Source organism: Bubalus kerabau, chromosome 8 (assembly GCF_029407905.1).
Source record: "Bubalus kerabau isolate K-KA32 ecotype Philippines breed swamp buffalo chromosome 8, PCC_UOA_SB_1v2, whole genome shotgun sequence".
NCBI lineage: Eukaryota > Metazoa > Chordata > Mammalia > Artiodactyla > Bovidae > Bubalus > Bubalus kerabau.
This window is the reverse complement of record NC_073631.1, coordinates 51,827,613-51,841,498: the sequence shown is the minus strand read 5'-3', so window position 1 is coordinate 51,841,498 and position 13,886 is coordinate 51,827,613. Positions and strand designations below refer to the sequence as shown.

The 13,886-nt window shown below is 39.8% G+C and overlaps 1 protein-coding gene across 1 annotated transcript in view; it reads left to right on the top strand.

The window, feature by feature from the left end:
* Positions 1-11,232: 11,232 nt before the first annotated feature.
* SLC26A3 (solute carrier family 26 member 3) overlaps positions 11,233-13,886 on the top strand; it is a 26,127-nt gene continuing 23,473 nt past the window's right edge. The window contains exons 1-3 of the mRNA XM_055590267.1: positions 11,233-11,486; positions 11,968-12,107; positions 13,341-13,451. Of these exons, the coding sequence (XP_055446242.1) occupies positions 11,356-11,486; positions 11,968-12,107; positions 13,341-13,451 (382 nt within the window). The 5' untranslated portion in view covers positions 11,233-11,355. The remainder of the gene's footprint in view (positions 11,487-11,967; positions 12,108-13,340; positions 13,452-13,886) is intronic.

The window sequence follows — 13,886 nt, the reverse complement described above, 5'->3', positions numbered from 1 at the left end:
TGATGTATGGCTTCGTATTTTTCTCAGATTTCCTTTTTGTGTGTTATGATGTTTTGCCATTTGTGTCCATAAGGTTCTTATATGTCTTCAGATTAAAATTTATTCCTACTTATCTTCATATCTTTTATTGCTATTACCAATGGTATCTTTCTATTATATATATTTTTATTTGGTTATTGTTAGTATATAGGATATAGTATATAGGATATAGTATATAGTATATTCTCTTAAATTCTTTTTTTTTTAATGTATTTATTTTTAAATGGAAGATAACTGCTTTACAATATTGTGTTGGTTTCTGCCACTCACCAACATGAATCAGCCATAGCAATCAATACCCATGTCCTCTCCCTCTTGAAACTCCCTCCCACCCCCCACCCTAAGTCCCCCTCTAGGTTGTCACAGCACAGGCTGAGTTCCTCGTGCTATACAGCAACTTCCTATTAGGCATCTATTTTACACACAGTAATGCATATATTTCAGTGCTACTCTCTCAATTCGTCCCATCCTCTCTTGCCCCAATTGTGTCCATAAGTCTGTTCTCTATGTCTGAGTCTCTATTCCTGCTCTGCAAATAAGTTCATCCATTTTTCTAGATTCCATATCTATGTGTTAATAAACAATATTTGTTTTACTCTTTCTGCTTTCACCCTGAATAAGAGGCTGTAGTTTCATCCACCTCATTAGAACTGACTCAAATTCATTCCTTTTTATGGCTGAGTAAAGGAATTCTTTTGACTTGTCTTTATTCAGCTGTATCCAAAAACCTTACTCAACTCTTATTTGTTCTGAAATAAATAATTTTTAACTAGATTTCAGTGGTTCTGAGATTTTATCTTTACATGCAATGTTTTCCAGTTCTTTCAGCAACCAGAACTAAAAACACAATTTGATCAATGCACAATAGTTCTAAATAAACACTGTACATTTTTTATTGAAGTATAATTGATGTACAATATTATATAAATTTCAGGTGTACAACTTAGTAATTCAATTTTTTAAAGGCTATATTCCATTTATTGTTATAAAATTGGCTATATTCTCCGTATTATACAATAGACATATTGTATGATATATTATAACTTATTTATTTTATACATAGTACTTTGTACTCTGTATATTTTTTAAAACAAAAAGCCGTTATTTTATGTTTTAAATAATGCCATAACTAATTCATTTGCACAGTTAGTGCATGTTTGAGCCAAAGTTAAAAATACAGGTTAGATTAATTTAGAATAAACATTAATGATTTTTTCAAATTCTTTTGGAACTCCAAAATTGTACCACATGTAATTCATTCATTTAACCGTCATTCAACCAGTTCTGTGGTAGATTCATTCTAGGTATTGGGGATAGAGTCGTGAAAGAGATAGTCAAGATCACTGCCTGTATGGAGCTTTCACTCTAATGAGGGAGCCAAACACTAAACAAGCATTCACAAAAAAAAAAAAAACCCTGCTTATTTTTTAACTATGATGCTACATTAGGAAAGTTGATTAGTCACTAAGTTGCGTCTGACTCTTTTGCAACCCCATGAATTGTAGCCCACCAGGCTCCTCTCTCTGTGGAATTTCCCAGGCAAGAATACTGGAGTGGGTTGCCATTTCCTTCTCCAGGGGATCTTCCTGACCCAGGGATCAAACCTGTGTCTCCTGCATTGGCAGGCACTGGCAGGTGGATTCTTTAACACTGAGCCAGCAGAGAAGCCCCACATTATGAAAGTACAAGACACTATAAGAGAATATCATGAAAGGAGTTCACTTAGATTTGGGAGTCAAAGTTCTCTTTGAGGAAGTGATGTTGAAGCTAGTTAACAGTCATACAGAAAGGAAACAGCCAGGCAGAAGCAGAAGGAAAAGAACACTGAAGCAGAGGAAACCGTGTCTGAAAAGGGCAGGCAAATTCAGGGCACTGAAGATGTCACTGTGGATGGAGGGAAGAAAACATTAGGCAGAGCAGAGCTAAATAGGGTTGTGGAGTTGGGCAAGAGTTATCATGCAAGACTTTGGAGGCCTTTTATCCTAAGTACTACCATTAGCTTTCTAATGAGACCTAGCATGAAAAAAATCATTCTAACTATTGGGTAGTGAGAAGACTGGAAGGGCTAAGAGAGGAAAAGAGAAGTGCAGCACGAGGCTATTGTGAGAGATGGTGGTGATTTAGGCTAGGAGGCAAGAGTGATATGAAAATTTGTAATATATTTTGGAAATAGATTCAGCAGGACTTGCTGATGATGCATTGGCTAGGGGTTGTGTTTGCATGAGAAAGTAACAACATGACTCTTGGATTTCTGACATGAGTAGAGGAGGTGTTCTTTACTACAGTAGGGAAGATTAGAGATGAAGCAGATTTGGGAGGAAAGATCAAGGGTTCAGATCTACATGTGTCAAGTGTGAAATGCCTGTGGGACTTCCAAAGAGAGATACCAGGTACACAGTTTAAATATGTGGATCTGGAGGGCTGAAGTTAGAAACATGAAACTCCCTCAGAGCCGTGGGACTCTTATTTAGTGTAGAGAGAATGACATGGGGTAGGGGGGTGGGGGACTGCTGCTGCTGCTGCTGCTAAGTCGCTTTAGTCGTGTCCGACTCTGTGCGACCCCATAGACGGCAGCCCACCAGGCTCCCCCGTCCCTGGGATTCTCCAGGCAAGAACACTGGAGTGGGTTGCCATTTCCTTCCCCAATGCATGAAAGTGAAAGTGAAGTCGCTCAGTCGTGTCCGACTCGTAGCGACCCCATGGACTGCAGCCCACCAGGCTCCTCCGTCCATGGGATTTTCCAGGCAAGAGTACTGGAGTGGGGTGCCATCGCCTTCTCTGGGGGAGGGGAGGACCTGGAACTCTCTACAGAGAGCTTGCACTTGCACCTGAACAAATGTCTCCTAGAGTGGCAGAATACAAAGAAACTATAAGGAACTAAAAATAAGTACACACAAGCACAGTTGGGGCAAATTATGAACAATAAGATACAAAGAAAGGCCACAAACCAACTGCCACTTCCAAGGTGCTGGGAATGAAAGCAGGGTACTACTATGCATGACTCCTGCAATAGCGCCACCCACGGGGTGGGCAGACCACCTAAGCAGCCCTCTGGTCTGCCCCAGATGTATCAACTCACCCCTACCTTCACCCCATTTAAGGAACCAGCCCACCCTCCTCAGGGAGCAAGCAAAGGAACCCGTTACTTGTTCTCATTTCCTCGGGCAGCAGCACGAATCCCAACAAAGCTTGCCTGAATTTCTCACCTTGTCTGTTATCAGTTTCTATTGATTCCAGAGTCCAAGGACTCAAACTGGTAACAAGAAGAAAAGGGAGTCTAGGACACAAGGGAATGCCAAGCAAGGAGTTGGATAAAGGTGGAGTTGGCAAAGACGCATCAGGTGGAAAATGGAGACAGGTGGGTTGAAAAGAATTAACATTTTAAAAAGAGAGAATTCCTTGGAAGAACAGTCAGCACAATCAAATGCTAAAAGGTTGAGTAAGATGAGGATTCAAAATACACACTGGGTTCAGCAACATAGGGTTTGCTGCTCTTAGTAGGAGCAATGGGCCGGACATATTTTAGAGCCAAAACAGGGGCCTGTTGCCTGGAGTTAGGAGAGCTTCCTAACAAGGGCCTTTATCACACAAGTTAGCCTGTACACCACTCTCCTGCAGCTCATGAGCATTCCATGGAGTGACCCAGCCAAGAAGTAATACCTCTGAACTCCCATCCAAACTGCTAGGAAAAGTGTCAGGAAGATAACCCTCACTGAGATTTTTTTTCCCTTAACTTCTACATACACATCTGCTGTGCAAATCTCTGCAAACCAATGAAATGCACACACACACACATACAAGTGCAATGAGAGGTATAATCTCACAAGGAACTTGGGGAAGCTGTTGTAATCATCCCATCTGCTGATCAGAGTCTCAAAGGTCAAGACGACACTGGAGTCTTTCCATTGTTGTAAAAGTTAATGAAAGTTAATTATTAAAGATGACAGAAAGGTGATTTCCCCACTGCCTTACATAACCTATATATAGTCATCAATATACATATGGATGCATGCAGAACCTATAAAACTAAGTGGATGGACACTGCCTCTTAGAACTGGGCTATATTCCAACATCGCTGAACAGCCTCAATGACTGTGTATCAGGTAGGAAATACATTTATGATTTTTTACTCAAATTGGTTTTCTGTTTCTTGCAAATGGTATATTTTCTGACCGAAACATATTCAAAAGTTAGGGTGGCATTCTTGAGTTTATTCCATGATTAGGAATATTTTAAATCATACCTAACAATAGGCTATGGATGAGAAAGTAGCAATCCACTCCAGTATTCTTGCCTGAAAAATTCCGTGGACAGAGGAGCCTGGCGGGCTGCAGTCCATGGGGTTACATGACTGAGTACGCAGGTATGAGGAGGGTGGAGGTAGATGGGTTGGTAGCAATAAACTGGTAGAACTAAAAAAAAAAATTATACCTAACAATAGGCTTAAAATATTAGTCTGGAGCCACAGCAATGTGATGTAAACATTTGAGTAGATTTTGATATGACATTTGAGTAAACGTCTGTATGCATTTTTAGGACTTAAAATAGCCCTTTCAATGATAGCAGGGTTTTTGTATTCATTATTCCCATATTCCTTTATTCTACACCCAAATCTGATTTTATTAGTAGATCAGCAAATAAAGCAGGCTTTTAGGAAAGGCTTTTCCAGGAGATAGGATGATCTATTAGAAGGTGTTGAGAAAAGTCTTTTGGTCCAGAAGTGAGGGATTTAAGTGCCAAACTCCCCAGATAGTCCAAGAAGGGAAAATGGGAGTGGAGCTGCTGCTGCTGCTAAGTCACTTCAGTCGTGTCCGACTCTGTGCAACCCCATAGACGGCAGCCCACCAGGCTCCTCCGTCCTTAGGGTTCTCCAGGCAAGAACACTGGAGTGGGTTGCCATTTCCTTCTCCAATGCATGCATGCATGCTAAGTCGCTTCAGTCATGTCCGATTCTATGCAACCCTACGGACAGCAGCCCACCAGGCTCCTGTCCACAGGATCCTCTAGGCAAGAATACTGGAATGGGTTGCCATTTCCTTCTCCAGTGGGAGTGGAGGGAGGGGGGTGCAAAAAGGGAATAGAAACAAGTAGGACAGATAGTAAAAAGGAAGAGAGAGAGAAAAAAATTGCCACTGGAAAGCAGCAGAGTGTCATATGCCACGATTAATACTATACTGGGCAGCAGTATTTTTCCTATGGATTACCAGCCCTAACAAAAAATTCATTTCATTCTCTAAAATGTCAGAAGATTACACAACATTCTCCTAAATGTGAGCATGGGAAACAACTTATTAAATTTCCGGATTAAATAATTTTCTTTTCCAAAGAAAATTTGTCATTCAGAAAAACAGTGTAATGAAAGTTGGCCACATAAAGATCATTTTTACTGAGAAATGAGGAAGCAACTATTCGATTTCAGACAAAAGTAGTTTTAGAGTGGGTTAGTTTTACAGTGGGTTAACACATATCTTGCCTCCTCCATCTTGATAAATGAATGAATAAGTATATAAATAAATGAACAAATGTCTCAATGTCTACTAAACAATTTATATTTGACTAAGGAACAAAATTCACAAAATCAGAATGGATGTTTTTAAATTCCTGAATAAATGAGTAATAACCTGGTTCAGCTTCTCTCCATGATGGAGGTCCTTGGTTCTCCAAACAAGAAGAAAAGAGCCTTCTTCCAGCCTCTGTTTCACTTTATTGGGTAGTAAAGGGGAGAATAATCAGGTTCACTTCAATGAGATTGAACTCCAGGCTACCCGGGCTCACATTTTGTGTATGTGGTATTGAGAGCAGGAGCGTGGCAGAGGGGCTCTTCTGCACAAGGACGAGAGCACTGTATGCATGTGTCTCATCTGGAACTCTGTCCTTTTGTCTCTCAGGGATTCGGGGCTCATGGGCGCCCCTACATCAAAAGGCAGAGAAGAGTACATACTGGAAAGAAGCGTTCACAAGACCTGGCTTCTTGTCCTAGCCCTGTCACTTGCTTAGCTGTGAAACTTGGGAAAGTCTCCTATCTTCTCTGATCTCAATTTCTTGATCTGTAAGTCAATGATAATAATTTCTACCTTCTCTGCTCAAGGGAGAAAAGTGAAAGTGCTTAGAAAAATGCAAAGCCTTAGAGAAAGTCAAGGGATTCTCTTTAATTTTGTCAGCTTCATGGGTCTGAGATGCTTTCTTAACAACTTAACGCTTAACATTTTTCATAATAGTTCATCCTTTTGGCTAACAAAATGCTCTGTTTCGGTATTTGTCTCACTAGCCTTTGAACATGATGTCTTAATCCCCCATTGCTTTCTTATCTTTTTCAAACTTATCTGTTCTTTAAGGTCTAACACAATTCCTAGATGAGATCTTTCTCAATGCCAACCCACACTCACATCCCTTCTTCTTACAGTTTGTTATCTGTTTCACTCATATTGGGCACTCCTTCTATGGAAGTAAACTTTGGAATTTAGAACTACATCATTTCTATATCTTTTGTTTATAGTTCAATTTATCTCAAAAAATCTTCCTGAGTAATGACTACTTTACAGGTACTCTGCAAAAGGGAAAGAAATGATTAAGTTTGGGCTTTGTCCTTGAGGAACTGAGTCTTATTGGCAAGAGAAACTTATAAACAAATAATGACAATACAGTATACTGTGAGACAGAAATGCATACCAGGTGTGTACAAAAGGAAATGATTAACTCTTTTTAGAGGATTCCATGAAGGCTTTACAGCATCGTCATATCTTATACAGTTATGTTAGGAAGTTTTCCTAAAAAACAATAGAATAATAAATGCTTGTTGAAGGAACAAATCATTGGTCATTGACAGCCAAGTATTTTAAAGGATGAATTGGAATTTACCAGGTGTTGGAGGAGAAAAACACAGGTAAAGGAAAAAGTGCATGCAAAGGAATGGGGGTGATGTTAAATATCATTTGTTTGTTAAGAAACTTCTGTAATTATGAAGGAGAAGTGAAGAAGCTTGTGAGATAGGCCAAAGCCAAAATATGCAGGGCCTTGTATACCATGCTAGGAAGCTTAGATAGCTAGACACTTTAACATTACGTTGAAATAAATGGGTGAGAATGGAAAACTGCCAATTCTGGAGAAGTTCAGAATAAATATGAAGTCATAGAAAAGATGGTAGCACTAATGTTTTCAGACAGGTACCAGCTGACTGTGTCATGTAGAGTCTACTGGTCAATATTAAACTCAGTCCTAAAACTATTACCAATGCAATTAAAGCTAAGAAGGCTCTCCTTATATACCTTAATTTCAGTCTTCACAATGGCCCTTTGTTGTTGTTGTTTAGTCGCTAAGTACTGTCTGGCTCTTTTGCAACCCCATGGATTGTAGCCCACCAGGCTCCTCTGTCCATGGCATTTCCCAGGCAAGAATATTGGAGTGGGTTGCCATTTCCTGCTCCAGGGAATCTTCCCCACCCAGGGATCAAACCCACACCTCCCACCTTGGCAGGCTGATTCTTTACCACTGAGCCATCTGGGAAGCCCTTACAATGCCCCTACAAGGAAGGTAATGACATCCCTTTTCACCATGAGAAAAACTAAGGATTGACGCACTTGCCCAGAGCAACTCAAACTATGGCCAAGTAATGATGTGAAGGCAGGTCTACTTAGCTGCCAAATTCTCACTCTTTTCGGCTGCACCTCCTGACTGCATTAGGCTTGACTTAGTTTCTCAGCAGTAAGACTGATAATAATGATTGCCAATAAAAAGAGCTGTCAATAATAATAATAATGTTTAGTGCCTGAACTAAGAGGAAAACTGAACTAAGTTCCTAGAAGGTGTTATAAGACCACTGTAAAGCAGGTACAAAAGTGAACTTCTTGACTAAGCAGTACAGGATGCTCTTACATTCTTGCCCACTGAACTAGAGTTGTGTGCATCATCCATATTATTTTAGCAGAAAAAACATCCAAAATATTTGTCTATAGCCATTTGCTTTGGGACTCTTTAGAGATACTGCCCCACACCCTCAGGATCCTCTTTCCAGCCCCATCACCTTTTCAAAAAAAATTAATAATATTTATTATTTTTGCCTGTGCTAGGCCCTCACTGCTGCGTGTAGGCTCTCTCTAGTCGAGGTGAACAGGGAGCTACTCTCTAGTTGGGGGGCAAGGGCTTCTTGCTGCAGTGCCTTCTTTTTGTTGCACAGCACAGGCTCTGGGGCATGCAGTCTGTAGTAGCTGTGGCTTAGGATCAGTAGTTGCAGAGGCTCCAGATTGCAGGCTCATTAGTTCTGGTGCACTGGTTCCTCTTTGGCTGTGGATTGGGGTCCCTCTGAAAGTGTTCCCTGGACCCATTATTCTGCTTGTTCTCCCACCTCTCCCTGAGGTGTAGCTATCTTCAAGACATGGCTGTATTTCCCATTGTCCAAAGACCAATTCATGAAATAAGGCTGGCTTACTTCTGGTTTTCCGCTGACTGGCACAGCGGTATTTTGAAATCTGGCTCAGGGTGGAGTCAGTGACAGCCAACTTTGTGCAAGGGTGGTGGAGGTATCTACCGTGACTGGGGAGAGGCCAGGAAATATTCAGCATACCTGCTTGCCTCCTGGATTCAAATGACCACCAATTGAAGAAAAATACTAGCATCACTTATGCACATCTTGGTTCAAATTAGTTTCCCACAGGAAGGGCAGATGCTGAAAGAATAGAACACCAAATGGATAAATGGATAAATGCTGAGATATGCAAAGGTTAGGGCGAGACCCTTTTCAGAGGAGTGGGGCAGGCAGAATGGAGGTGCCCAGGTAGCTGGAAGCCCGGTGGTGACAGTTTTGCACAGCCCATTGTGGATGGGTGGAGTTTGGGGGGTTGGAGGGGAATGGGTAATGTACACGACTCTCCCTAATTCCTATAAATATCAAAGTGTTATTAATACATCAAAATGGTTAAATTGGAAAAAACTGAACTCTATAAAATAATCCCAGGACTAAATTTGTGCTTGGGGCAGGGGGTTGGTGGCAGGGAATGCAGAGAAAGACAAACCTGTATGCCTAAGTCACAGGACCAAAGAATGTAGGTATATGTATATATGTGTATGTGTGTCTGTGTATGTAATCGGTATGAAATAAAAGCCAAAAAATTAAAAAGAACACATCATAGGAAAGGAGATAAGAGTGGAAATGTATACAAATGAGATTTAAAGTTCAAAAATCATTAGGAGGAAAAGTGCCTGAGAATGAATTTCAGTCCCCCAAAACCACTGACCCCTTAACGAACCCAGAGAAAAATCTGAGGCATGAAGATAAAACAGAAATGAAAAGGTTATACATTAATATGGGTGTCATATTTGAAACTGGAATTGTTACTCTAGGCACCAAGAAAAAAAGTTTTCCAAGAATTTCTGAGGTAAAGGTAACATGTTCAAGTTGTTTTGTTTTTAAATTAAGAAAAATCACTTTTGAATTCCTAACTAAATTAGGTTATTCTCAAGAATCCCAGAAATGATGGACTGGGAAATGACATTAATTTATGAGTGTCAGGAGCTTTTTTCAGCAGAGGCACCAAAGAGGTGGATGATTCAGTGGCTCAGATGGTTGGTTACATGTGGACTATGAGGCAGCTGCTTTCGGGAGCAGTGATGGCCGCCTAGGGAAGAACCACAAGATCGGAATTGTGGCCCTCAAGCTCTCTCTAAATTCTGTAAAGATTTCTTAAGCAACCCTGACTCTTGCCCTCAAGCACTCCCTTTGTAGTCTGAGCCTCTTACCCACAAAAGAGCCAGACATGGTCCTCCTCAGGGAAGGCAGCTTCATGGAGATGGAGATGTAATCATATCTGCCATCCTTGTCCCTAGCAAAAAAGATTAGACCATAACGTAACAGAGACAAAACACGTAACAGCAAAAGGAAGGAGAAAAAAAATAAAATGACTAAGGAAAAGAACTAATGTGTTTCCATCAAAACCTGCTGGAAAATATGAGTAAAGCAACAAAACGGTGGCCTTTTTTTTTTTTTTTTTTTTTGTCCATGGCAGCATCTGCCATAAATAGAATGCACAGTACCTGAGTCATCTTCATTCTAAGGTTGGCTAGATTGGGGACATTCCTGGCAACCCAGTGGTTAAGACTTGGAGCTTCCCCCATAGCGGGTGTTGGTTCAATCCCTGGTTGAGGAGCAAAGATCCCACATGCCTCGTGGGGCAGCCAAAAAAGAAAAGAGAGAGAAAATTTATTTATAGGTCTTCCTTGCTGCAGCCCACCGGGTTGCAAAGAATTGGACACAACTGAGTGACTGAACTGAACAGAACTTGGCTGTCAGTGGTTAAGACTTCGACTTCCAATGCCAGGGCGTGGGTTTAATCCCTGGTCAGGAAACTAAGAGCCCACATGCCTTGCAGCCAAAAAATCAAAACATAAAACAGAAGGAATACTGTAACAAATTCAATAAAGATTTTTATTTATTTATTTATTTTTTGCAGTTAAGTGTTTAAAGGAATATTTACAGCATTAAATACTTTTAAAAAATTATTTATTTATTTTATTTTATTTTATTTTATTTTTTAACTTTACAATACTGTATTGGTTTTGCCATATATCAACATGAATTCGCCACAGGTATACACGTGTTCCCCATGCAATAAAGATTTTTAAAATGGTCCAAATAAAGAAAGAATAGCGAAAAGGGTCTCACAGTCATAACAGAGTTCACAGGGACTCAAATGCTAGAGGTCAAGCCAGAGGTTGGGGCAGAAATGATAAGAAAATAAATGAGCAATATGCCTTGAATTTCAGATTAAAAGCATTTTAAAAGATATTACAAAAATTCTGATGGATAAAATGAAATAGCCTTGGCTCGAGTTAGCAGCAATGAATAGACTTTGATTTAAATCTTATCTGTCCCAGTATCCACAATGCCATAACTTTGGAAACTTTACTGAAAAAAAAAATTTGAGTAAATTCTTTTCTTGAGATCTCGCTTTACAAATCAAAAATGCACTGACTGGTTAGTAAACTGAGTCACTTCCTATTGTTCTTTGGCAATCTTTTAAAAATCAATCAATCAAAACCCTTGTTTACTTACCCAATGAATCCATGTCCAGCTCATTGCAGTAAAAAGAGATATCATTGTCACAAAACACAGTCTAGGTCCCTTAATCCAGCCTCTTTTGATCTCAAAAGGTGGTAACATTCAGTTCAGAGCTCACTCATCTGTAAATTGCATCACATTATCTCTGAGTTATTTAAGAAGCAAGCTCTGTTTGGTTTCAGGCATTTTAACCTGCTAAAGGCAAGAAGGGTTTGCCACATAGTTTCAAAGGTCTTCCACTTACTACAACCATCAGAGAGAGCAAAATGATCGAAGCCATTGGGAATCAGTACGTTGTGGCCAGGCCAGTGTATTCTGCAAATGCTTTTGGGGAAGAACATAAGAAGAAACAAAGACATCATAAGACGCTTCTGGATCATCTCAAAAAGTTGTGCGGGTAAGATATTTTCTAAAGTACTGGTATTAGGAGTAAATGAAACACTTTCTCTGAAATTTTTAAGCTTCCAAATTCTTCTTTCTAGCCCAGTCTCCAGAGTCAGTCTTTTCCTCTTTGATTTCCAAACCTCCTACTCCAGGGCTAGAAAGGTAGTCTCTGAAATGAACACTATCTCAGCTCTCGACACAATCTTTCCATATCAGAAAACTGATAGATGAGGACAGAGGAAAATTTTCTGTCAAGTGTTGTACAAGTCAAGCTGAGGATGACAAATAAGTTCTATTGTGGCTAAAGAAAAGAAGTATTTTTCTTTAAAAAAAAATCCTTTGGTGGTAGTCAGGGCAGCTAGTACGTGTAAAGAGGTGAATATTAGTGGGAAGATTAGTGAAATGATATCATCTTTAACAAATTTCCATCTACAATAGGTACTAAACTTAAAATTGGATATTAATTAACTGACCTGTGGTTTTCATTGTTTCAGCTGTTCTGCACAAAAGGCCAAGAAAATTGCCTTCTCCTTGTTCCCCATAGCATCTTGGTTGCCAGCATATCGCATAAAGGAATGGCTCCTCAGTGACATTGTTTCTGGAATCAGCACAGGGCTGGTGGCTGTACTGCAAGGTAACTTTTTTTGAGATGTAATTTATACATCACAAAATTCATCCTTTTAATGTGTAAATTCAGTATTGGGTTTGTTTGTTTGTTTTGGATATTTACAAAATATTGTGCAACTAAGGTTCTGCAACTATCATGGCTAAATACTTCTGAGACATTTTCACCATACGCATACCACCAAATCTCTTGCAAATCACTTCCCATCCTCCCTCCACCCAGCCCCTTGGCAACAACTTTCTGTCTCACTGGAGTTATCTATTCTGGACATTTCATGCAAACAGAATCATAGAACATATCAATCTTCTGTGTCTTGTTTCTTTCACTTAGCATAATGTTTGCAAGTTTCTCCCATGATGTACAAGTCCTTCCTGCACTTTTATGGATGAATAAGATCCTACTCTGTAGATACACCACCTTTTGTTTGTCCGTTCATGAGTTGATGAACATTGGGTTGTCTCCACCCTGTGGCTTTTATGAATAACACTGATACTATTATGAACACTTGCACACAAGTTTTTGTGTGAACGTATGTTTTAATCCTCTTGGGTATATACCTAGGAGTATAATTGCTGTGTCATATAATAATTCACTAGCAATGGTGAAGATTCAAATTCCTCCACATCCTTGTGAATGCTTGTTACTGTCTGCCTTTGTTACTTTAGCTATCCTACTGAGTATGAAATGGTGTCTCACTGTGGTTTTGATTTGCATTCTTCTAATGACTAATGATGTTGAGTATCTTTTCATGTGCTTACTGGCCATTTGTATATCTTTGGAGAAATGTCTAATTTAAATCTTTTGTATATTTTAAAATCAGGTTATGTGTCTTTTATTTTTGAGTTGCAAAGGTTGCTTACACATTCTGGATAATAGACCTTTATCCAACATATGATTTGCAGGTAATCTCTCCCTTTCTGAGGGATGTCATTCCCCTTTTTCATAGTATCTTTGAAGTACCCATTTTTACATTTTGATGGAGTCCAGTTTATGTGTTTTAAATCTGGCCACTTATGCTATAGATGTCACTAAGAAACCCTTGCTTAATTCAAGGACACAAAGGTTTATACCCAAGTTTTCTTGCAATAGTTTTATAGCTTTAGCTCTTACATTTACATCTTTGATACATTTGAGTTAATAAAACAAGTTTTAAGGTGCAATCTTAAATACTAGAAGACCCTAATAAAAACTTCTATGATCCCTTTGCATGAAATAAAAACACTGATGCTTGTATATTTACAGGTTTAGCATTTGCTCTGCTAGTCACCATCCCCCCAGGCTATGGGCTATATGCAGCCTTTTTCCCAGTCATCATCTACTTTTTCTTGGGCACTTCTAGACACATATCTGTGGGTAAGTGAATTACTGGGCTAATTAATGCTCATTGCTTTTTCTTTATGAATGACATTATCCATGCATTGTATATGCGTGCTAAGTTGCTTCAGTTGTGTCCGACTCTTTGCAAACCTATGGACTGTAGCCTGCCAGGCTCCTCTGTCCATGGGATTCTCCAGGGAAGAATACTGGAGTGGGTTGCCGTGCCCTCCTCCAGGGGATCTTCCCAACCCAGGGATCAAACCTACAGTCGCTTATGTCTCCTGCATTGGCAGGCGGTCTCTTTACCACTGGTGCCACCTGGGAAGCCCCAGTCATGAATTGTATCAATTCCATATTGTGCAACATCCAGAAGAGGAGTCATAATTTCTTGTAATTACAAATTAGAACTGGGGCTTGGGAAGGAGAACAGAACTCCAGATGGTAATCTTTCTACATGCTACATTTTGGTTG